At 31.4% G+C, this 23,904-nt stretch overlaps 2 protein-coding genes and 1 long non-coding RNA gene across 4 annotated transcripts; all 3 read left to right on the forward strand.

The window, feature by feature from the left end:
* The first annotated feature begins 3,051 nt into the window (after nucleotides 1-3,051).
* On the forward strand, nucleotides 3,052-5,409 carry LOC120156955 (histone deacetylase HDT1-like). 2 transcript variants are annotated; one of them, XM_039168220.1, is made up of 10 exons: nucleotides 3,052-3,202; nucleotides 3,668-3,738; nucleotides 3,820-4,031; nucleotides 4,159-4,172; nucleotides 4,258-4,320; nucleotides 4,414-4,595; nucleotides 4,744-4,794; nucleotides 4,888-4,975; nucleotides 5,077-5,183; nucleotides 5,239-5,409. In XM_039168220.1, exons 1-10 carry the CDS (start codon nucleotides 3,190-3,192, stop codon nucleotides 5,299-5,301), a joined length of 864 nt encoding a protein of 287 aa, XP_039024151.1. In that variant the 5' UTR covers nucleotides 3,052-3,189; the 3' UTR covers nucleotides 5,302-5,409. The 2 variants fall into 2 exon arrangements, with proteins under 2 accessions (XP_039024151.1, XP_039024152.1); XM_039168221.1 differs by having other exon boundaries at nucleotides 4,162-4,172.
* Nucleotides 5,410-8,134: 2,725 nt separating this feature from the next.
* On the forward strand, nucleotides 8,135-13,933 carry LOC120157167 (protein ROS1A-like). Its single transcript, XM_039168404.1, has 21 exons — nucleotides 8,135-8,861; nucleotides 8,975-9,543; nucleotides 9,666-9,815; nucleotides 9,904-10,012; nucleotides 10,088-10,387; nucleotides 10,471-10,561; nucleotides 10,650-11,349; nucleotides 11,421-11,500; nucleotides 11,573-11,657; nucleotides 11,739-11,830; nucleotides 11,911-11,979; nucleotides 12,069-12,105; nucleotides 12,185-12,267; nucleotides 12,342-12,794; nucleotides 12,886-12,922; nucleotides 12,994-13,051; nucleotides 13,212-13,348; nucleotides 13,415-13,480; nucleotides 13,557-13,671; nucleotides 13,738-13,776; nucleotides 13,845-13,933. Exons 1-21 carry the CDS (start codon nucleotides 8,135-8,137, stop codon nucleotides 13,931-13,933), a joined length of 4,086 nt encoding a protein of 1,361 aa, XP_039024335.1.
* Nucleotides 13,934-21,727: 7,794 nt separating this feature from the next.
* Nucleotides 21,728-23,189, forward strand: LOC120156929. Its single transcript, XR_005519096.1, has 3 exons — nucleotides 21,728-21,957; nucleotides 22,061-22,164; nucleotides 22,877-23,189. It is a non-coding gene; the product is annotated as an uncharacterized LOC120156929 (long non-coding RNA).
* The last annotated feature ends 715 nt before the right edge of the window (nucleotides 23,190-23,904 follow it).

Here is a 23,904-nt window from a genome sequence, read left to right on the forward strand (position 1 = left end):
ATTGCTTATATTTTATGCTCATGTAATCACATCACTTATACATGTACTCATAGAATTCATATCGTTTATCTTTTAATCACATAGCTTATTATAGTATAACTCATGTCACATTTTCATATTCACATATCATCTGACTTATTTCTTATTATTGTATATATATGCTCATATACATGTAAGCACATATTTTCTTATCTTATAACATATATTACATATGCATGTAATCTTATGACTTATTATCAAGTAGCTCAAATAACATTTTTATATCATTTCTTATATGTTCACCATGTTATATCATATAATTCATAGTTAGTGTCACATAACTTAACTTATATCAGATTATCACGTGTTCACATATATCATGTACTCTTATATAGCTCTACAAATCCTTAGCATATAACTTATCTTATATGTTCATATCATTACTTTATATTCAAGTTTCCTAATTGATATATTATTCCCATTTCATTATATGATTAAGTCTTATTTAGTTTCTTTAATTTTCTTGAAATTCTATAACTCTATTATATTAATTCTCATAATTAATCATATTATCATATTATTACATACTTTATTCCATAACCATATATTCACATAGATCACATAGCACATATACACTCATACAATCAAGCATACATACATTTTATATTAATCACATACTTCATGTACTATATTATCGGAAATAGACTTATCGCAAGTCAAATTTCCATATAATCATATGAAATAAGATGCACTCACCTTAGCATTGCTTGATTCTAGCACTTTTCTCTCGATCGTTTTGATTGTTCCGGAACAGGGTTATGTTCAGTATCTTTATTTTGCCTTCACGCAAGAAGGAAGAAAACTCTGAAATCATTTTTTTCCTCTTATACTCATCCCACGTAGGGATAATATAACCCCTCTAAAAAACATTGCTATCAAATGACCGTTTTGCCCTTCCACTTTTTTCATATTTACCAATCAATCCTCTTGAATAAAATTCTCAATTAAGTCTTTGAATTTTTAACTTGTTTCGAAATCAAGCACAATATTTTCAAAATTTGCAATTTAGTCACTGACCATGATTTGGGATGTTACAAAACATGTAGTGACATATGTCATTGGTGAAATATGTCACAACATCTGGTTGAACGTTACACCTTTTGATTGGAGTGTTAATTTTTTGAATTAAATTAAAATTATGAATAAATTGATAGAATATGCAAGTATTGAAGATCAAACGTATAATTATATCAATTTTGTTAATTGCCACATCAACGCTTTCATCAACGTTAAAGGTAGGTGACTTGATTGAAACCACTTAAATAGTTATGTGATCATATTAATAAAATTAAAAATATTATGATCATATCGACACCAATCATATAGTTCGGTGGTTATTTTAGTAGTTGACTTTTGGAGCTTTTAGTGTGGCAGTAGCAATTGAAGGACCGATCGAAGAGTTCATACAAGTTTAGGCAATGGGCCAATGAGGCGGTATGTTTGTAGAGTTGTGACTCGGGGAGTTAGCGTCGCATTTTCCTTGCTGAAACTTCTTAGTTTTTATGCTTAAACTACAGCAACATGACTAAAAGTTGGATTTTTTATTTCATTGAAATTAAAAAAAGTATTAAATATATTAAAGTTATTCATTTATAAATAATATTTATAAAATTAATATACTTTAACTGATATTATAAAACATTATTCTAATATTTATAATTTGTATATAAATAATATAATTTTAAAAATAATTATTTTTTCAAGAATATAACAATTTATTAAGTTAATATAATGGTTAAGAATTGATATCTACTGAAGGCTCTCAAGTTTGGTTTTTAAAGATAAAAAATAGGTTTTCATTAAATAAAAACGATGAAATATAATAAAGACAACTCAATCCAACATGAAAATTTAAAGGGCATAAAAAAAATAAAAGCAGAACTTTCACTTGAATACATGTTTCATCTTAAACAAAAAAAAACTATCAATAATCCCCGTCTTTATTTAAAACGAGATGCAATATTGATATATACGTGAAGATTCAGAGAATCAGTCTAATAGATTGCTCCGAACGATTCTGAATGCATTGACAACTTACTACAAGAGAATTTAACTATGAAATATCGCTGACTACTCATGATCAAAAGGTATGTGATGGATGTAATATGAAACATCAAACTATAATAAAGATTGAGAAAATCATGCCATAAAAATAAATGAATAACCGTGTCATAAAAACAGACAAAAACAAAAGCTTTGAGAATATATGAAAATAAGAGAAATCAAAATGAGAATCGTGTTTATTTAGAAATAAATAAAGAAGTTTAACAAAAACGAAAAAAATAAGAAACAGAAAAGGAAAGGAGACAATATTTTAAAAAAACATTATCTTTAACCATTAAAGCACATATACCCTACAAACAAAGCTGGTAAAACTCAAGAGTTCAAGAGAGAACAACATTTCATTTTACCATTGATACCACTAAACGAGTTTAATTAGTTTTAAAATTGAGTCTTATATTTATATTTTTAAATATTTTTTTCAATAAGATGATAACATATTTTGCCATATTGTTAAAGATATTAGTTTATTTAAAAAAAATATCATATTATTACATGTGTCTATAAATATTTTTTGTATTTTCTAATAATCACATTTATTTTATACAAATATATTTTAAATACTATATAAATATAAAATAGTCCAAAGATTAACATATACCAAATTATAATTTGAATAGCGGTATGATATTAATTTTTATTGTTCGTTAATAATTAATAATTCAAGAAACTATAGAATATAATTATAATTTTTTAAGAATAAAAAAATGAGTAAGTTAATTATTCAGTTGTTTAAATGATGTTTTTTTAGTTTTACAATACATTATTATTAACTAATTTAAAACACTGAGTAGGTTAATTAAAAATCTAGCCCAAAGCCCGTGTCATTTAAAATCTTGATTGGGTCCGATTATTTTTTTGAGGTCCAAAGTTCAAAAAATAAAGCCTTCGAAAACGCCTTTTCCAAAACCCTAAAAAGAAACCCTAAAAATAATAATCGCAATCGGGCGGCATTTGCTTATAAATTCATCTCAGCGACACGGTCTTGACCGCCTCTTCGGAAGGAGTTTTAATCTGTTTCTTTTGCAGCGTATTTCCCCTTCTAAAACCGTAGGTATCTCCTCCTACCAAAACGCTAAACCTCTCTCTATGGAGTTCTGGGGTAAGCTCCTCTCTCTTTTTAGTCTTTTTTTTTTGGTTTGGGCTTTTGCTTTCATATTTATTCTTTTGTGTTGCTCAGTGTTGTTTTATTTGAACATTCTTGCTGTTTCTTATTTATTTGTTTGTTTACATTTCTTCTGTTTTTGGAAGTTAATAGTTATTTATTCGAATATTTGATCTTTTTTTATTGGATTTTCCACTTTTCGCTGTCAATATATAATAGTAATATTATTTTGAAAAGATTTTTAGTATTTTCTCGTATCGCTAGTTATGTTTATTAGTATCATGTCACACATGCAAGTTAAAGTATTCCAGGTTCACTTCATCCCGTTGTCATTGAATGGAAGCATTATTAGAATTGTCATTTACGTTGATTTTTTGTATAGAATGTTTCAAGACCTCTACATTTGCTGAATTTTTTTTGGTTTGGACACATGAATTTGATCACCTTTTGTGTTACTATTAGGTATTGAAGTTAAGGCTGGACAGCCTATCAAAGCAGACCCTGGTGCCGATTACGTCATCCATCTTTCCCAGGTTCGAAGTTAATTAGTTATTGAAGTTGATATTCATACATATGATTGATTTTTCTTGTTTTTAATGTTGCTTGTGTTTTAGGCCTCACTTGGTGAGTCAAAGAACAAGGCAGAATCTGTTCCACTCTATGTGAATGCTAATGGGAAGAAACTTGTTCTTGGAACACTTTCCCACCAGAATTGCCTCCAATTATCCTTTGATCTTGTATTTGACCAAGAGTTTGAGCTTTCTCACAACTGGAAAAACGGGAGTGTCTATTTCCTAGGATACAAAACTTATATTCCAGAGGAAGGATATCCTTTTATTAATAGGAATTAATTTACTTATTTTCCTAATTACCATGCTTTTGTTTTTAAATAAATATGAAAGTGTTCTTGTTCAATCTTGTACCGCCTTGACTTTTTTGGTCTCTTCTGTCGCCACTGATGATTTTGGTGAGACCTCAAATAAAAATTGCCCTACTTGCAATTTTTTCTATTTTGTTTAATTATTTCTCATGTTTGTTATTCTTATTTACAGGTATGTCTAGTGATGAAGAAAGTAGTGAGGAGGAGAAGATTCCTATGGTTGCTGCAGAAAGTGGTAATTTCTCTCTCTGTGCTGGAAATTATATCAATGGTTGAAGATTTGATTGTTTCATGTTTCAACTGTTTAACGTTTCCATACTGGCTCCAGGAAAAGCCAAGACAGATGCAAAAACAGCAAAGGCTAATGCTGGGAAACCAGAGGCTGTCAAACAAGCTGTTAAGATAGCAGAACCTAGCAAGAAAACTGAGGATGATGACGATGATGATTCTGAGGATGAAAGTGGTTCTGACGACTCAGATGATTCTGAGGACGAAGATGAATCTGATGAGGTTTCTTTTCTCAACTTGGAAAAAAATATTAATTCATTCATTTTCCTGATTCTTATATCTTGTCTCCTTGGACTATGAGTTGTTTGTGTCCTGTTTCTTGTTTAATCTTTGCTGTTGCTTCTTTTGTTATTATTATTTTTATGAACAGATGTCTATGGATGGAATTTCAGAAGATGAGGATGAAGAGACACCTAAGAAGGTAGTTTAGCTGATAGAGATGATCTTTTGAATTGTTGAATCTGGCCTGATTGGCAGATTCCATAGCTGTAATTCATGTTTTCTTCTTTTCAAGGTTGAGTCAAGCAAGAAGAGACCTGTTGAAACTGCAACCCCTGCTTCTTCAAAGAAGGCTAAATCTGCAGTTTCACCCCAGAAAACAGGTCATTCTCTTTGTAGGCTTGAAAATCTGCAGTATCATTTTACCAGGATTGGACTGTTCTTTTTTTTATCTTCTGATTATAATTGCTTGCAATTGTGGCAGATGGTAAGAAGGGGGGTGGTCATACAGCAACACCGCATCCAGCGAAGCATGCTAAGAAAAATTCAGCAAAGACTCCAAAGTCTGGCGGTCAATTCTCTTGTGGTTCTTAAAACTTTGAAGGCCCCAATTTTGATTGAGTTAACCAACTACATGAATGTCTCATTGAGCAGGTCGATCGGGGGTGGTCTAGAATCTCGCAAGAAGGCAAAGCATGGTGGCAAATGAGGTCGGGTTTACATGCTCTAATGTGCATGTTTAATTTTTGGGGGGGAGAGACATCTCCTGTCTCGTGTTTTTGGTAGACGATGGTTAGTCAATGGGAGATTTAAGGTTTAAACAAACTTATGCGGGGTGTTTCCCTTCATTGATTTTAAGAATATTATGTTTTATGGTGTAGTGTTTGCTTCAATTTTTGTCTGATTTACATGGGTGGTCTTCAAGATAAAGGTTTATGTTTTTATTTAAGGGAAATTTTGAACTAAATCGAAGTTTAGCTTTATTTGTGTACCCCCGACATTGTTATTCAATGTCATTCAAATTATATAAGATTGAACATGTCTTAATATTAGTTCTATTAATCTTATGAAGATATATTTTTGCTTTGTCAAGAAGTTGTCTTTATTATGATGGCCATGTATGGAAATGTAAATTGTAAAATTCCTTGGAGCTGACATCAACTGTTGGTGACTTCAGAGCAGGTTCTCCACTAACCTTGTATAGATAGACCTGAAGAGTCGGAAAGTTTTTTTTAATTAATTTTGATAAATACAAAACAATATATGTTTAAAGATATATTTTAATCTCTTAACAATGAATGCTTACATTCTTAGCATTTATGGTGTTCAAATTTGGGTATTTAAGGAATAATAGTAATTCTTTTATTACAGAAGCCATTTGGTTAATATTGAAGTATAGGAAAGTTAACAAATCTAAATTTCACATAATACAAATAATATAAACTAATATCATCAATCATGTGTTTAATCTTGGTCATCATTTAAGCAAGTTGCCTTGCAGTGACTTTATTATTGGGGTTGCCAACATTGGGAACATGTGTATTTAAATTGATTTTTGTAGTTTGATAATTCATGATCAGAAACCAGTTCACCAGATCCGGAATCTTTCCTTTCAGATGCGTCAGACGAGGACGTGGCTGTTGTTGACTCCTTTATGGAAGATGAACCTGGTCTCTGGTCTATAGATTCAGAGACAGAAAACAAGTAACCCGTTAGGAGTTGAAAGGATTATTTCAGAAACTGAATCAGTCTGCAGAAATCTTAACAAAATTCATAAAAGATGTTCCTTTCATCAATTTGGCATTTGTTATTGAGCACTCTACCACAGAAAGTCATGGCTTTACCACAAAACAGAGGAAGATTTCATATAAACATGCATACATCACAAATTCATATACCAAACAATACATTCAAACTGACGCCTTAGAAGAAAACCTACATAGAACAAGAAAAACCATGCGAGCCAAAGCATAAACTTGCTCAACTCCAACACTAACTTAGCTCTCCTATATAAGTCAATGAACTATATTTCTTGGCCTTAGATAACTACATTTTACAGCAATTAGATTCAGGTATCTGAAGCCATAGATCACTGTAGGAAAGTCTGAGATCAAATAAAAAATAAGTTAGAAATTACATACGCATCATGAGGTGTGAGGAAAAGGTTGAAAGAACAAAGGACAAGTTCACAGGGAAACAAACTCAACAGAAGTGAGATGCAGATGAAGGCTCAAACAAGAAACCTATGATTGCCTGTAAACAATGGTCAAACATGTAATATATGTCCGTACTTTTTAAGCCACAGTCCAAAATTTATCATCCAATTTAACTAAATTTGAATTTGCATTGACAATTTGACATAATTAACTAGAATAGGCACCATGTGGAGTAAACATATTTTGGTTGGTTGATCAAGTTGTTTATTTTTCTTCCCTTATATTTCTTTATGTCATGAGTTATAGACCCACTAAAAATACTCTTCTTCTTTACTCTAAATTCTCTTTCCCCTCTCCTAGAATTAGATTTATAATTTGTCAAAAAAGAATAGGCACCCAGTGACCTCCAGCTCGTTAGTGCATCTGCATGAGTACGCTGATAAATTGTATAGACTAAAGGCCTCAAATTCAGAAATTGACAAGACAAAATTATAAATACCCACATTAAAATAATTTATTTGAGTACGTAAAATAATATAGTATAAAGTATACAAATAATATTTTTAACAAAAAAAGACGAGTTTAGAGCATAATGAATAGTCGGATGATCATTTTATAACTTTTAATAGTTGAAGAATTCAATAAAACAACTCCATATAATCGAAAGAACATTTTATAATTTTTAATAGTCGAAAAAAATCAATAAAACAATATCCTAACCACTCATGCATTGGTATTTAAAATTGTGAAAGGATAACCCACTTCAAAATTTCATCCAAATTCAACTATGACCAAGTGATAGGGATGAACAAAAAATTGAATTTAGAACGAAAGAAATGACATTGCGACTTAACATATAACTTTAATAAGCTCTTAATATAATTAAGAACATAAATACAAAAGAATACGTAATAGAATTTTATTGTACGCCTCGAACTCAGGACTCAAAATAATTACATAAAAAACAAACATTTTTATTCCTTATAACTTGGATCCATTACTGTTTTATAATCTTAAAATTTCAATTATTGGACTATACTTTTTTACAATCACAACATTTTTATATTTTCTTTTATTTTTTAGGTGAAGAAGAAAAAAATTAAAAATGACATCTGGGGCATTTCAATATCCTAAACAATGTTACTAATAAAAAAAACCCTAGCATGGGGTTATGAGTGAACAGATACCATAAATGCTAAAAACGGCAAAAGATTTCTAACCGGAGTCTCTTTTGTTGAACAACTGTCTTCCCCTGATTCCTCTGTTTTTGCCCTTTTACCTTTCCAGATTTCACTTTTACTCGGTTGTATTCCTGTAGTTTTAGGTTGATTGTTGCTTTGTCTGAGTTAGTAGAATTCTGATCGTTTTAGGTTGAGCCCTTGAAATATGCCCGAGTATAGAGTGTATGTGAGAAAACGCAAAAGAAAAGAACAATGTTTTTCAGTTTCTGTGATCCCAAAAGAGCCTACTTTTCCTGATCAATGTTGTTCGGTTTCTGGGATCACAAAAGAGCCTACTTTTCCAACTAGACCAGAGATAAAAGAAGTTTTGTTTGATCAATGTTGTGTGGTTTCTGTGATCCCAAAAGAGCCTACTTTCCCAAGAGAAGAACAATATTGTTCGGTTTCAAATGAAAAAAACGATGTTTTGTTTGATCCTTGCATGGTGTTGTCAGACAAAGAAGAGGAGCAAAGTTCCGAGAACTTAAGTTTGGGATCAGTGGCCAAACTAGATTTGAAAATTTCCTTGGATTCCCCAGTCACGGCGGGTTTGTTGAATGACTGCGACCAAAAAGAAAAATGTTCTGCTCCGGACTTACATTTGAAAGTCCATAACTTTGATGGAATAAAAGACTTATGCTTGGAGTCCACTGTCACAAGCAATAAAAAAGAAGTTAGCTTTAATGCGATTGAAGAGACAATTTCGGGTCATGGATGCGATGATGGTTTAAATCCTCCATCAACATGTCTGGTTTCAGCCGGCACCATTGAAGTTTTAAATACCTTGGATAAAGGTTTTGATGATCGGGATTCGGTATTGAATCATTGTCCTTTCGAGGAGCTCTCATGCTTGTTTGAGCCTAAAGTTTCTCAGCCTTACGCAATGTCACAAGGTGCTGTCTGCTGCAATTGATGGTTAAAAATCACTGATTCTGCACTTCAATTTCCTATTAATGTGTTACTTATTTCTTATTATTATTATTGATATAGTTAATTTTGAGTTCAGATAATGGATTTATGCGGGAGAATGTATCTTATGATCAAATTCTTGCCAATGATTTCTTGAATTCGAAGAAACATCGGAAACCAAAAAGGAAGATACAACGGCCGAAGGTGGCACATGATGGCAAACCAACCACACCAAAGCAAGCAAGGGAAAGGAAACCAAAGTTTGCTACTTCGAAGTCAGCCAAGGAAAAGAAACCGAAGCTTGCAGAGCAAGGTAAGGAAAAGAAGTCTAAGAATGTAAGGAAGCAAACAAGTTTTGGCTTGAAGAATGCCACAATTGAGACCAAGAATCTACCAAGCTTCAAAAGCAACATGATCATAGAGATCAATCAAACCAAAGCACCCACTGCAAGGGCTTTGGATTTTCAATTGGAAAGTTTGGATGATAGACCTATGGAGTTTGATTCTCTTAGTTTCCCGACCCGAAAAAGGTCCAAAAGGAGGAAGAGATTGAATTTGTTCATTTTATTGGTTAAGAGTGTGAGAAAATGTGTCAAGCAGAGAAAACTATTTAATGTTAATTGGTTTTCGAAGAAAAGAAGGATACAAATGAAGAGGCCACAAAAGGTAAGAATTAGCACTCACTGAAACTCCAACTCCAGTATTACTATATAAGTTCCTCGTACTTATATTACTGCTGCTTATAAGTATCTTTATTGATTAATACGTTTGAATAATGTATACTTCAGGTCATTGATGTAGATGCCAAAGCACATGATCAGATGGATTTCTCAGCAATGATTAATGGCAAGAGAAAACTATTTAATGTTAACTGGTTTTCGAGGAAAAGAAGGATACAAAGGAAGAGGCCACAAAAATTAGAACTCACTCCAACTCCAGTATTATTATATAAGTTTACCATACTTATACTACTGCTGCTTATAAGAATCTTCATTCATTAATATATTTGAATAATATATACTTCAGGTCACTGATGTAGATGCCAAAACACATGATAAGATGGATCTATCAGCAATGATTAATGGCAAGAGAAAGCATAGAGCAAGAACACTAAAAGCCACTCTCAAATCGAGAGGTAAGAACAAATAAACAACGTTTTTCTTTGAATTTAAGCTCAAAAACATCAAAATACAGATTGTATTTGATGCAGGCCGAAGTGGAACCTCGATCAAAAAGAAGATTGATTTAATGATTCATGAAATGCAATCTTTGCATATCAGTGATAACTCATTGGTTCCATACCAAGGACCATTTCAACCTCTTAATAAAAGAGTACCAAAAGTTGATCTAGATCCGGAGACTGTGAGAGAATGGAACTTGTTGGTGGGAATAGATGTTGATCGGACAAAATTTGAAACAAGTGAAGATAAGAATAAATGGTGGGAAAAAGATAGAGAAGTTTTTGCTGGACGAATATCCTCATTTATTGCCCGTTTGCAGCCAATACAAGGTAAATGACTGCTGATAAACAGTTTATTCCTACATTACCTATCAAAATTCTAATGAATATGTCAATATTTGTCTTGTTGATAGGAGACAGAAGCTTTAGGAAATGGAAAGGTTCAGTTTTGGATTCAGTGATCGGAGTTATCTTAACACAGAATGTAACAGATGCAGCTTCAAGGTAATATTCTACACTTTAATATTCTACACTTTTATTTGTATCTACTAATTAAAAATGATATAAAACTAATTTAATGTTTTCTTGATAGCAATGCTTTTATGTCGCTAGCTGCAAAGTTTCCTCCAAAACCAATAGCAAGCGAGAGTGATCAATCTTATAGTCAAGAGTTAGTTAGGAATAACATGATTGGATATGATGTAGAAGGTCTTCAGTACTTTGTAACTGAACCTGCGCATGAAAGAGACAGAGACTTTGAGGAAGTAACAAATGATTTGATTGATGAATTGGAAGAAACAAGAATGAACAATGATTGCAAAGGTTGTTTTCATGTGGTTAGTACAAGTCCGAATTCAGACCTAAATGGTGGCTTGGTTGGCGAAGAAACATGCATTAACACTGATTATGGAGGTTGTTTAAAGGTGATCATTGACACAAACTTGGCAATAAATTCTACTGAAAACCTCAATGGTGCTTGTGTGTCCATGGTGCAAAGTCAATATACTAAAATTCCAAAAGGTGTTCGTGCTAAAATACCAAAACTAAAGGAGCATGATTACTTAAACATGGGTTTTTGTAAGAGAAAATCTATTTCAAAGAAGGATGAAATTGATTCCAAGGAAGAAGAGATTGATTGGGAAAGTGTAAGGATACAATATTCCACTGGTGAGAGAAATAATGATCAAATGGATGCAGTGGACTGGGAGGCAGTCAAACTTTCAGATGTTAATGAATTAGCCGATTGCATCAAAGACCGAGGCCAACATAACATACTTGCAAAAACAATCCAGGTATGAAAAATTATATATCATAAATAACTTATTTAGCATGATTCATACTATTCAAATGTTTTACTTTTCAGAACTTACTCAATCGAGTGGTTAGTTTACACAACTGTCTTGACTTAGAATGGCTACGAAACACTCCTCCGGATTTAGCTAAGTAAGCCGACAAATTGACTGAATCTGATGACATTAAAATGCACGTGCTTACATGTTTTTTATTTACTAATAGGCGATACCTATTGGAAGTAAACGGACTGGGGTTGAAGAGTGTGGAGTGCATACGGCTTCTATCACTAGAACAAGTTGCTTTCCCGGTAGGATATTTAATTTTATATAATTTCTTTTTTAATGAAATTAATTTGCACACTAAAATTTTTTATCCTTTCTTCCACAAGGTTGATGTAAACGTTGCTCGTATCGTTGTTCGTCTGGGATGGGTTCCTCTCAAACCACTTCCTGAACACCTTGAGTTGCATCGCCTTGAACTGTAAGCATCATATGCTTAGAAGCAAATATATATATATATATATATATATAAAACACCAATGGACATCATTTTTTTTACAGGTACCCTATCTTGGATGATATTCAGATTTATCTATGGCCGCGATTGTGCAAATTGCCTCAGCGAATATTGTAATGCCAAAGTTTTCTAAACATTTTTACTGATTTAACTAAACTTATTGGCTAATATTTTGTAGTTTGATATATACTGTATTATACAGGTATAAACTTCATTATCATATGATAACCTTTGGAAAGGTATCCCGTATTATCCCTTTTATTTTATTTTATTTTAGATTCTAAATGTTTTCTACACTACCTAAAAAATTCTGTTTAGGTTACTTGCACCAAGATAAAACCAAATTGCAACGCTTGTCCGATGAGGGATCATTGCAAACACTTTCAAAGTCAATATGCAAGGTTTTGTATTATATGGATATGAATATTTTATTCTTCTCATTACTCTAATATTAATATTAAACTTTTGAATTCAGTGCAAAGAAAACACTTCCATGTAACAAAATGAAATCAAGTTCGGTTTCAGCTTCAAGCCCTCGAGCATTAGACGACTTCTTATCTACACCAGAGTTTATACAACTCCTGGATATTGAAGATCTCAACAAGATTTATGAGCCTATAATTGAAGAACCTCTCTTTGATAGTGAAAGTCAAACCAAGATTTATGAACCTATCATTGAAGAACCTTTCGAAGTTCCATCGACAATATTCACAGAGTCTCAGAATTCAAAGTTTGATGAAGCTGAGATTGAATATGATTCTGATGGAATTCATATGATCAAGCTAAATATCAAAGATTTGGAAGAAAACAATCTTATGTTTGAAGGTGGTACGGTTTCAAATGCTTTAATCGCTTTGAATTCAAAAGCAGCTTTGACCACAGCTCCTAAATTGAAGCAAAATAGACGGTTAAGAACTGAGCATATGGTGTAAGTAGTCCTATTTCATGCTATCAGCTTGAAGATCATCTTATTTTTTTCAAACTGTATTTAATCAAACTAATTTTTCTTCTTTATTTAGGTATGAACTTCCACGTAATCACGTACTTCTTCAAGGGGTAAGTCAGATTCAACTACATAAATTGTACTAATATATATTGAACTTTAATCATGTCTCTATATATTACAGTTAGATCAAACAGAATCCGAACACGATTGCCAATATCATCTTGCCATATGGAGATCAGGTATGATTTAACGTGAACAATATACATTACGGGCTCGTGTTATTCGAACTTAGATATTTGATTCAAATTTTTTCATGTATTTAGAGACTTGTTAGAGTTTTATGTTCGTATATATTGGTTATAAATACGTTATATATATGTATGGATATACTGGTCTCAGGTGAAATTATAAAATCATTGGAGACATCAAACAATCGATGCAGTTCCACAAGGTCTGAGCTTTGTGATGAAGAAACATGCTTTGCGTGTTGTAATACTCGGGAACAAAATGCCAACATAGTTTATGGCACTCTTTTGGTAATAAACTCTTAAATTGTGTATATATTATATATCGAAATACTAAATTATGTACTATATGTGCAGATACCATGCCGATCGGCTAATAAAAGTAGATTTCCACTAAATGGAACATACTTTCAACTAAATGAGGTAATAAACCATTTATATTTATCTAATTTAATTTAATTATGATTAAAAAAAACTTACATTGAACGTTTTTGTAAAGGTGTTTGCTGATCATGAAACTAGTTATCGACCCATCAAGGTTCGAAGAGATTTGATATACAATCTTCCAACTAGGATTTTATATTGTGGAACATCCATATCTGCAATACTAAGAGGTAAACAATGATCATATAATAGAGCATTTAAAACAAAAGTTCTAAAAGTTATCATGTTTGAAACAGATGAGCCAATTACAGTTGTTCAGAAATGCTTCAATTCAGGTATGTTAATACAAGTATTAAGTTAAATTATTGATAGTTAAATTTTTTATGTTATTTTATTCTATCAGGTATAATTTGTGTTAGAGGATTCGAACGTAGTCGAGGTGCTCCTAAACCCCTTGCAAGAAGATTTCACATTATATCAAGTAAGATGTAGAGGATAAAAGAATCAAAACTGAAATGTTGGAAAAACTACGGAAAATGGTAACGTACTTTAATGAATTGTAAATATATTTAGTATTAGAAATATTATAAATGTACCAACAACCAGTTGGTGTAGTGGGATGAGGCACTAAGTCTTTTAAGCAACATCAAGGGTTTGAATCATTGTGTATGTGAATGGAGCAAACTGGATTGGGAGGGTCGCCCTCGTCTTTGCAATATCTTATCTGGATTAGTCGGTCAATAGATCGGATATCAATAATTAATTCTAAAAAAATATATTAGAAATGTGTTTGGTTTGTTTGATCGATATGCTTGTTTTCTAAGTTAATTGATTTTTTTAATTTTAGTTTTTTTTTAGAGATGGAAGGATTTTATCTACTTTGAGATGTGTTTAGTTTCTTTGATAGACATTTTTTTTAATTTAACTGATTTCTTAGTTGTTCTTTAAATTTTTTTTTTATGTTTTATTTTACAGGTTATAAAACATTGAGGATAATTTTGAATCCGATAAGGAAAATATTTATTTATATAAAAAATCTTAGATTTTTCATTTTACTATTTTATTTCACATTACGAATCCATTCAGGAACAAATAAAAAATATTTATAATTATATTATTAAAAACTAACTCAAGTTTTTTGTGGAAATATTTTAATTTACATTTTAGCTTTTTTGTTCCGTTTGTAGTCGATTTTACATTTTAGATGAAATTTGAAACACGAAACTAATGCGTTGCATTATGATTAATTGCGATTTTGATTAGGAAAAAAATATTTATTAATGATTTAATTGGTTTTAAATAATGTATTTAAATTGATTATTGTGCTCTGATAATTCGTGAAACAATATAATGCTTAAAAAATTAAAATGATATATATTAAATGTTTTTATAAAATTAAAATGACATGTATTAAATGTTTTTTATAGTCAATTTTTATTTTATTTTCATTAAATGACTAAATTTACGAGCATAATTTCAACACTACTAAATTAAAAGTAGGGAGAAACAATAAGTGTCGCCAAACCTTAACATTCTGCAATCTGAATCTGAATTCAGCGTCGGCAAATTATATACAAGCTCGATCCTCTCAGTTTACTAGTATTTCGCAGTAAGCCAGTAACTCCCATAAAACGTCCTTCCACGTACACAGTAAAAAGGAATTTCACTTCTACTTTTTTTTCCTTAATTTAATATTTTATTATTTACCTTGGCTTTCGTTTCTTCTTCGAAATCACTGCGGCAGATGTTGATCTCTGTGTTCGCTTCATCCACGGCTCCAAAACCGAGTCTCTATACCTGAGTGGCAAAACCTGACTCCGCCCCCTCTTTGATCGAACCACCGGCGGCGCCGTATTCTCAGTTTCCTCGAACTCTTCTTCTTCAACGTTAAGCGAGCTGTCTTTATCCCTTTCCATTGACCCACCGCCGCCGCCGCTTTTTTCAACCTCTTCGACTTCGTCTTCCTTTCCATTCATATAATAATCCCGGGATGCAATCATCTCGGCCGCTTCTATTAGCAAATCCAATGAACCATTAAACGCCGCCGCCGTTTTAACGTCACCGCCAGTGCCGCTTTTGAACTCTTCGCTTTTTTGAATATCCGTGACATCAGAAGAAGCATCCGTCGCTGTGGCTGTACCTGTTTTCTCTTCATTGAAGCTATTCTCGGCTAAACAGTTGGAGGATTTTTCTTCACTCTCGTCCCCATCGTCGAGAAAAGAACCTAATCTTAAGTTCAAATCAATATCAAACCCTCTCTTCTTGAAAGGCTCTGTGTCGTTTTCACTGGGCGGTGGGACAGTTGAAATTAAATGAAGAATCTTTTCGAGACAAGCTTGAGCTTTGGAACGTGATCTTCCATAGCGTGCGTTAGTAAAGCAAGAATCTCTTCCCCGATTATTGCAGTATAAAGAGGCCATTTTTCTTTGAATAAAAACAAAAGATGCTCAAACTTTCCCTTCCTTTCACATCTCACAAGGCCTTTGCTAAAATTTTCCGAGAAAACTGAATAGTAAGTAAAAATGAGAGAGAAAGGCTAAAAGCATAGCCGATAATCTTTCGGTAATTTAGTATTTTATGTTTCTATAGCTACGAAATGATAAAAAAGGGAGGAAGAAATAGATATCTTCTGTGCTTTACTGACGTAGTATGCTCCTTGGCATATTAATGCTTACGTGGCAAAATATTATTGGAAAGTAAAACTGTATTGCCACGTAAGTAGCTAATGAGAAAAAAAAACTCATCACCTGAGACGTTTTCTTGTCTTGTTTTAACAAATAGAGATGATGTCCTTTCTCCCTTGACAGCTTTGTTTTCTTTCATTCAGAAAGTAGAAATTTTATTTTTGAAAAAGAAAAATATTTCTAAGATTAATCATATTAAAAAATTAATCTTTTCTAAGATTAATCATATTAAAAAAATTTAATCTTTTAATAATTAGAAATAACTATAATATAATATCAATTTAGATTTTTTTAATTTATTAATAAATATGTACATATAAATACAGTTGTTTAAATCTAATCTAAAAATAATAATATTTTCTTTGATTATTAAAGTAATTTGATAAGTTCAAATTTTTACCTTTTTATGATTTAAAAAAAAAAAGAATAATTCGCGTTTAATTTCAAGATTAAAAAATTAACCTACATATATCTTTTATTCAACAAACCTGCTTATATACTTTTCACCGCTATCAATTGATTAGAATAGACGCAAGCTAGCAAGGGTTTTGGATTAAAAACGGTAAAATCATTGTATTATTCGCCTAAATTTTGAAAGATTGTAAAATAACAAAATTATATTTTTGACATTCAAAGAATTTATAATTAAATTCCCACCTCGCATAAAATTGTTAGCGTCAACTTAAAGTAATATATATACATTCTTCTGATAAAGCTTTGTATATTTTAGATTGTTCGTTCCAGAAGCCAATGATATTATCAAGAAATCGTGGATATTTGACACTTCAATGCTTTTCCTTTAAAAAAAAGTTGGGACGTTGCCGTTTCACTAGAAAATGCATTAACGTGGAAATTTAGATAAAGAACAAAGCGAACGCATGTCAAAATCATCTTATTAATTAAAATACGCCATGAAAACCATTCTGAAAAATCCGGTTAGCTAGCCGCCTAGGTAAAATTCCACCTTTCCAAGGAGAACTGATTACAGTAGATGGACATAATAAATCAAATTAACAATATAATTATATAAGAATGGATAATGTACAGGCAGATTTAACTTGATTAATTCAAATAATATTTTGATAAATTTAGTATTTGAAATTTAATATCTATAAATTTTATTAAATAAAATTTTATTAAATTAAGATTTAATAAAAAAATAAAATTATATTGTTTTTCTCAAAATGGTATCTAAATTTTTTTGGTAAATGTAGTAAAAGTTATCATTTTAGGTTTTTCAATTGTAACGACTATTAAAATTTCTGCTAAGTAACACATGTCACTTTTATATAAATTTCAAAATTTTATTTAAAATAAAAAAACTTAAAATTATTTTTATTAAAAAATCTAAAAATTTAAAAAAATTTAAAAAAAAATCCAAAAACTTTGAAAATACTAATTTCAATCCTATACCAATGCCAGTCATCCAATCACCTTTGATGTCAGAACCCCACCCAATTGAAACTCCAACCGACGACAAGATGATTATAACCACCAGAACTTGACGAATCCTCATGAACTCCACAGTTTGAAAAATCATGACAACCATGCGATTCATGACACAGGACGACCATATTGATGGCAAGGCTGAGGACGACAAACAAAGGAGATGGCAAGGGCGATGTCGACGTGAACGGTCGTGGCTGGAAAGAGAGATAATGTTATGGTTGTGGATAGGGATTTGAGATTTTTAATGATATGAAATTTTTAAGTAATTTTAGAAAAAAAAATAGGGTCTTTAATATAATATTTTTTTAAGTTTGTTATTTAAAAAAAAATTGCCTGAACGTGACATAAGTCACTTAACAAACTTTTTTAACAGTGTTACAGTCAAGACACCTAAAGTGGTAGCGTTTATATCGTTAAGCACCTGGATTGACTGGGAAAGCCAATCACCTTTGATGTCAGACCCCCAGTGCCGCTTCTATTAGCAAATCCAATGAACCATTAAACGCCGCCGCCGTTTTAACGTCACCGCCAGTGCCGCTTTTGAACTCTTCGCTTTTTTGAATATCCGTGACATCAGAAGAAGCATCCGTCGCTGTGGCTGTACCTGTTTTCTCTTTCATTGAAGCTATTCTCGGCTAAACAGTTGGAGGATTTTTCTTCACTCTCGTCCCCATCGTCGAGAAAATAACCTAATCTTAAGTTCAAATCAATATCAAACCCTCTCTTCTTGAAAGGCTCTGTGTCGTTTTCACTGGGCGGTGGGACAGTTGAAATTAAATGAAGAATCTTTTCGAGACAAGCTTGAGCTTTGGAACGTGATCTTCCATAGCGTGCGTTAGTAAAGCAAGAATCTCTTCCCCGATTATTGCAGTATAAAGAGGCCATTTTTCTTTGAATAAAAACAAAAGATGCTCAAACTTTCCCTTCCTTTCACATCTCACAAGGCCTTTGCTAAAATTTTCCGAGAAAACTGAATAGTAAGTATAAATGAGAGAGAAAGGCTAAAAGCATAGCCGATAATCTTTCGGTAATTTAGTATTTATGTTTCTATAGCTACGAACTGATAAAAAAGGGAGGAAGAAATAGATATCTTCTGTGCTTTACTGACGTAGTATGCTCCTTGGCATATTAATGCTTACGTGGCAAAATATTATTGGAAAGTAAAACTGTATTGCCACGTAAGTAGCTAATGAGAAAAAAAAACTCATCACCTGAGACGTTTTCTTGTCTTGTTTTAACAAATAGAGATGATGTCCTTTCTCCCTTGACAGCTTTGTTTTCTTTCATTTCAGAAAGTAGAAATTTTATTTTTGAAAGAAAAATATTTTCTAAGATTAATCATATTAAAAAAATTTAATCTTTTAATAATTAGAAATAACTATAATATAATATCAATTTAGATTTTTTTAATTTATTAATAAATATGTACATATAAATACAGTTGTTTAAATCTAATCTAAAAATAATAATATTTTCTTTGATTATTAAAGTAATTTGATAAGTTCAAATTTTTACCTTTTTATGATTTAAAAAAAAAAAGAATAATTCGCGTTTAATTTCAAGATTAAAAAATTAACCTACATATATCTTTTTATTCAACAAACCTGCTTATATACTTTTCACCGCTATCAATTGATTAGAATAGACGCAAGCTAGCAAGGGTTTTGGATTAAAAACGGTAAAATCATTGTATTATTCGCCTAAATTTTGAAAGATTGTAAAATAACAAAATTATATTTTTGACATTCAAAGAATTTATAATTAAATTCCCACCTCGCATAAAAATTGTTAGCTTCAACTTAAAGTAATTATATATAAGATCTATATTTTAACTTTTAAGAATATAATTATTTTTAAAGGTTTTAAGTTTCAATACAATACCTTTGAAATTAATTAAATATTTATTATTAAATAATTAAAGATATTCGAAATAAATATTATCTTAAAATCATAAAAAATTAATAAAAAATAGAATTATTTGTTAACAACCGTTAATTACATTCTTCTGATAAAGCTTTGTATATTTTAGATTGTTCGTTCCAGAAGCCAATGATATTATCAAGAAATCGTGGATATTTGACACTTCAATGCTTTTCCTTTAATAAAAAGTTGGGACGTTGCCGTTTCACTAGAAAATGCATTAACGTGGAAATTTAGATAAAGAACAAAGCGAACACATGTCAAAATTGTTAACAACCGTTAATTACATTCTTCTGATAAAGCTTTGTATATTTTAGATTGTTCGTTCCAGAAGCCAATGATATTATCAAGAAATCGTGGATATTTGACACTTCAATGCTTTTCCTTTTAAAAAAGTTGGGACGTTGCCGTTTCACTAGAAAATGCATTAACGTGGAAATTTAGATAAAGAACAAAGCGAACACATGTCAAAATCATCTTATTAATTAAAATACGCCATGAAAACCATTCTGAAAAATCCGGTTAGCTAGCCGCCTAGGTAAAATTCCACCTTTCCAAGGAGAACTGATTACAGTAGATGGACATAATAAATCAAATTAACAATATAATTATATAAGAATGGATAATGTACAGGCAGATTTAACTTGATTAATTCAAATAATATTTTGATAAATTTAATGTTTGAAATTTAATATCTATAAAATTTATTAAATAAAAGTTTATTAAATTAAGATTTAATAAAAAAAATAAAATTATATTGTTTTTCTCAAAATGGTATCTAAATTTTTTTGGTAAATGTAGTAAAAGTTATCATTTTAGGTGTTTCAATTGTAACGACTATTAAAATTTCTACTAAGTAACACATGTCACTTTTATATAAATTTCAAAATTTTATTTAAAATAAAAAAACTTAAAATTATTTTTATTAAAAAAATCTAAAAATTTCAAAAATTTAAAAAAAGTCCAAACTTTGAAAACCCAATTGAATCCAACCAATGCCAGTCAGCCTGATGAACTCCACAGTTTGAAAAATCGCGACACCCATGCGATTCATGACACAGGACGACCATATTGATGGCAAGGCTGAGGACGACAAACAAAGGAGATGGCAAGGGCGATGTCGACGTGAACGGTCGTGGCTGGAAAGAGAGATAAGGTTATGGTTGCGGATAGGGATTTGAGATTTTTAATGATATGAAATTTTTAAGTAATTTTAGAAAAAAATAGGGTTTTTAATATAATTTTTTTTTAAGTTTGTTATTTAAAAAAAAATTGCCTGAACGTGACATAAGTCACTTAACAGACTTTTTTAACAGTGTTACAGTCAAGACACCTAAAGTAGTAGCGTTTATATCGTTAAGCACCTGGATTGACTGGAAAAAAAAATTAGGCATCACTTTGAGAAAAACGGTATAGTTTAGACACTTTTTTAATATTAAACTTTAAATTACAAAAATATAAAATAAAGAGGATAAGATAATCTAACAACAACATTCGGTCTAAGGTTTTGTCATAGTTTTCTCTAATTTCTTTGGTCATCGCTGTCTATTTTCTTCATCTTTGTGATCGGCAACGACACCAGCTTTGGAGTTGGTTGTCGACCGTCAGTATTTATTGTTTTTTTATATATATTATAATGTATCTTTGTTTTTTTTGTTTTTTTAATTTTAATAACTCAGTTTTTATGGCACGCTTTCTTCTGCTTTTATGCTACGTTTTCTATTGTTTGACAATTGGTTTCGTTTATATTTTTTCTCAGGTCAAGATTTGACATCGTCACGACTGATCAAGATGGCGCTTATTAGTTATCATGTTAATCTTTTCTGTTTTAAACCATCGGATTGGATTGAATACGTAATAAAGGATTTAAAAAAGAAAAAACTAAAATTGATCAAATTATATGTAACATATCAACTATTTTTTACGTAATCGATTCGTTTCCTTTAATAGTGATAACAATAGATAATATGCTAATTAAAACGGTAAATTGATAATAAAAAGTATTAAAAAATTACATTATTAAGTGAGACAGAGTTCAGTGACTAAATCACTATTTATCTCTTAGTTAAACCAATTGAATCAATCATATACTATTTTTTTTAAAAAAAGAGTATTTTTATTATAAAATGGAAACTCGTAGCCTACTTCCTAACCAAATGGGTTTGCTTTGGTGGATTTTATATTAAACAAAGCCCATAAACAAAACGAAGCAACGACCAAATTCACTGGTTGGCTAGAAACCAGGGTTTTGCAGAGGCTCTTCACTGTAGCTGGGTGCCAAATTCCACTTGAGAGAACAAAGAAATGGTTACTACAATTGCATCAAAAATCTTCTTTTCTTCGTCCAATTTTCCGAACAGCAACAACAAGAAGAACCAAAATCCCGTTTTCAGCTCCAAATCCTTCACTTCGATCCAGTTTCACTCTTCATCAGACACGGATTTCTCCTTTCTCTCTGTCGCGGTACTCTTCGTTTTTTTTCCTTGACCCCGTTTATGCTTTGGGTTATTTCTCCCTTTTTATGAGCTCGTTTAATTTCTGATTTCTTTTGGGTTATTTCTTGAAGGTTGGTTCGACGAGAATTGAGCAGTCTTCAACCGGTTCACAGTGCGGTTGCATCGGCCACCCTTGTTTCCAAGCTTTATCGTGATTCCAATGGTTGTGCTCAAGGTATCTCCATTTTTTCCCTTACATTTTTCCGGTTTAGGCACTCAGTTTTATACATCTTGGTTGCTTAGTGAACATGACTTGATTGGTTTAGATACTTTAATAGGAAAACTTTAAGCTCCAAACTAAATTATTCGGACATCTGGTTGTACTGCTCTTCATTTCTCATTATATGTAATTAGTTGGAAATCCTACAATGAACTAGAGTTCAGAATTAGGTAGCAGTTTTGCTTACATTCTTATGTACTTTAAGACACTCTGCAGTCTCCAGCAGTTTTCATAGATTGAAACCCTATAAATTTAAAAACAATGGGTCATAATTCAAGAGCTCAGCCTATTAACACTTTAGAAGTAATGGGGGCATTGCGTCCAAGAATTTGTTGTATGGATTAAGCTTTTTATATAATTATTGTTAAACTAGAAGATAGCTAATCTGTTTATTCAGTACCTTTAGTGTAAGTAGGAGGCATTCCATCTCCTCAAGCTACAAATCTGGTGAGGGAAGTGATGGTTTTTAGTATGGTTAAGTAAATGTTGTCATAGGTAGACAACTAGCATTTATTAGAAGCAAAAAAGTAAAAGGCCGGATAATGTATGCATTTACCGTGTATATAATAAATATTGTAATCATTTTGCAGGTAAAAAAATGCTGTTAGTTATGTTTATAAATATGTGTATGCCTTTTACCAATGATATTTGTTTTCAAGAACTACAGGTCGATTTGCTAATTACCTCAGTCCCATCTAGTAGCAAGCATTAGTAGAGGTTCGGCTTATTCCTCTCAATCTAATGATGCTGCTTACTTCAGTTCACAAGTCAGAACTCAGCCTCTCAGTTGATCAATTGCCGAATATGCTTTATTTACCCACCTTTTACTTGTTAGGCGGTTTTAACCGACTCGTGTAATTCTTCTCCATAGTTTGTGATGGTTTCAACTTACATTCACTGGATGGTTCCTTGCTAAAAGTTTGTACCGATATCGTCAGAATAGTTAGAGAAATAAATTCATCATTGCATCCAGCTTTGAATACTATTATCAGAATAGTGATAGTGCTTCAGATTGATACTTAAAAATGAAATAAATGTTGCTGTTGCCACAGTTTACGTCTATCATTTGCATCCTTACATATGAAAACTAATTATGAGAATATTTCTAGAAAATTTCACCCATACATATGAAAACTAATTATGAAAACTGTTGCCACAGTTTATGTCTATCATTTGCATCCTTACAATTGGCTAATGCTATGTTCTAGATGCTTGCCTCTGGGAAATGAGGATGGTGTACTTGTTTCTAAAACTTGGTCATTTATTTGGAAGCTTGAGTGGATAATGGTGCCATAAATGGTAAAGAGGCACTAAAAAACTTGTATTTTGGCTTATTTGTATAATTAGCATCATTTAAAATATAATCCTTTGTGTGGGGTTTAAAAAACTATGATAGATATTGCAATATTTAGTCTTTTTGTTCTGCAAGTTTCTGAAGCTTGGACTAAAAGAGTACTCCTTGTTTTGTAAATCATGGCCTCATTATACCGGTGTAAATGTAATAGAGATTGCTACCTATCCTCCATGATTTGACTTAAATTTTTATTTTGCATTTTATTCTTTTGGTTTTGTAAGTTGCTACTTATTTTGCCTTATTTAAAAGCACAGGCTGTTCTTGTGTCATTTTATGTCAACCAAGGTGGTTGAACTTGAGAACCTAGTGAAAGTTGTTAATAGCTTTGAGACTAAAGACAG

Source organism: Hibiscus syriacus, unplaced genomic scaffold (assembly GCF_006381635.1).
Source record: "Hibiscus syriacus cultivar Baekdansim isolate YM2019G1 unplaced genomic scaffold, ASM638163v2 tig00111238_pilon, whole genome shotgun sequence".
In the NCBI taxonomy this organism is placed as follows: Eukaryota; Viridiplantae; Streptophyta; class Magnoliopsida; order Malvales; family Malvaceae; genus Hibiscus; species Hibiscus syriacus.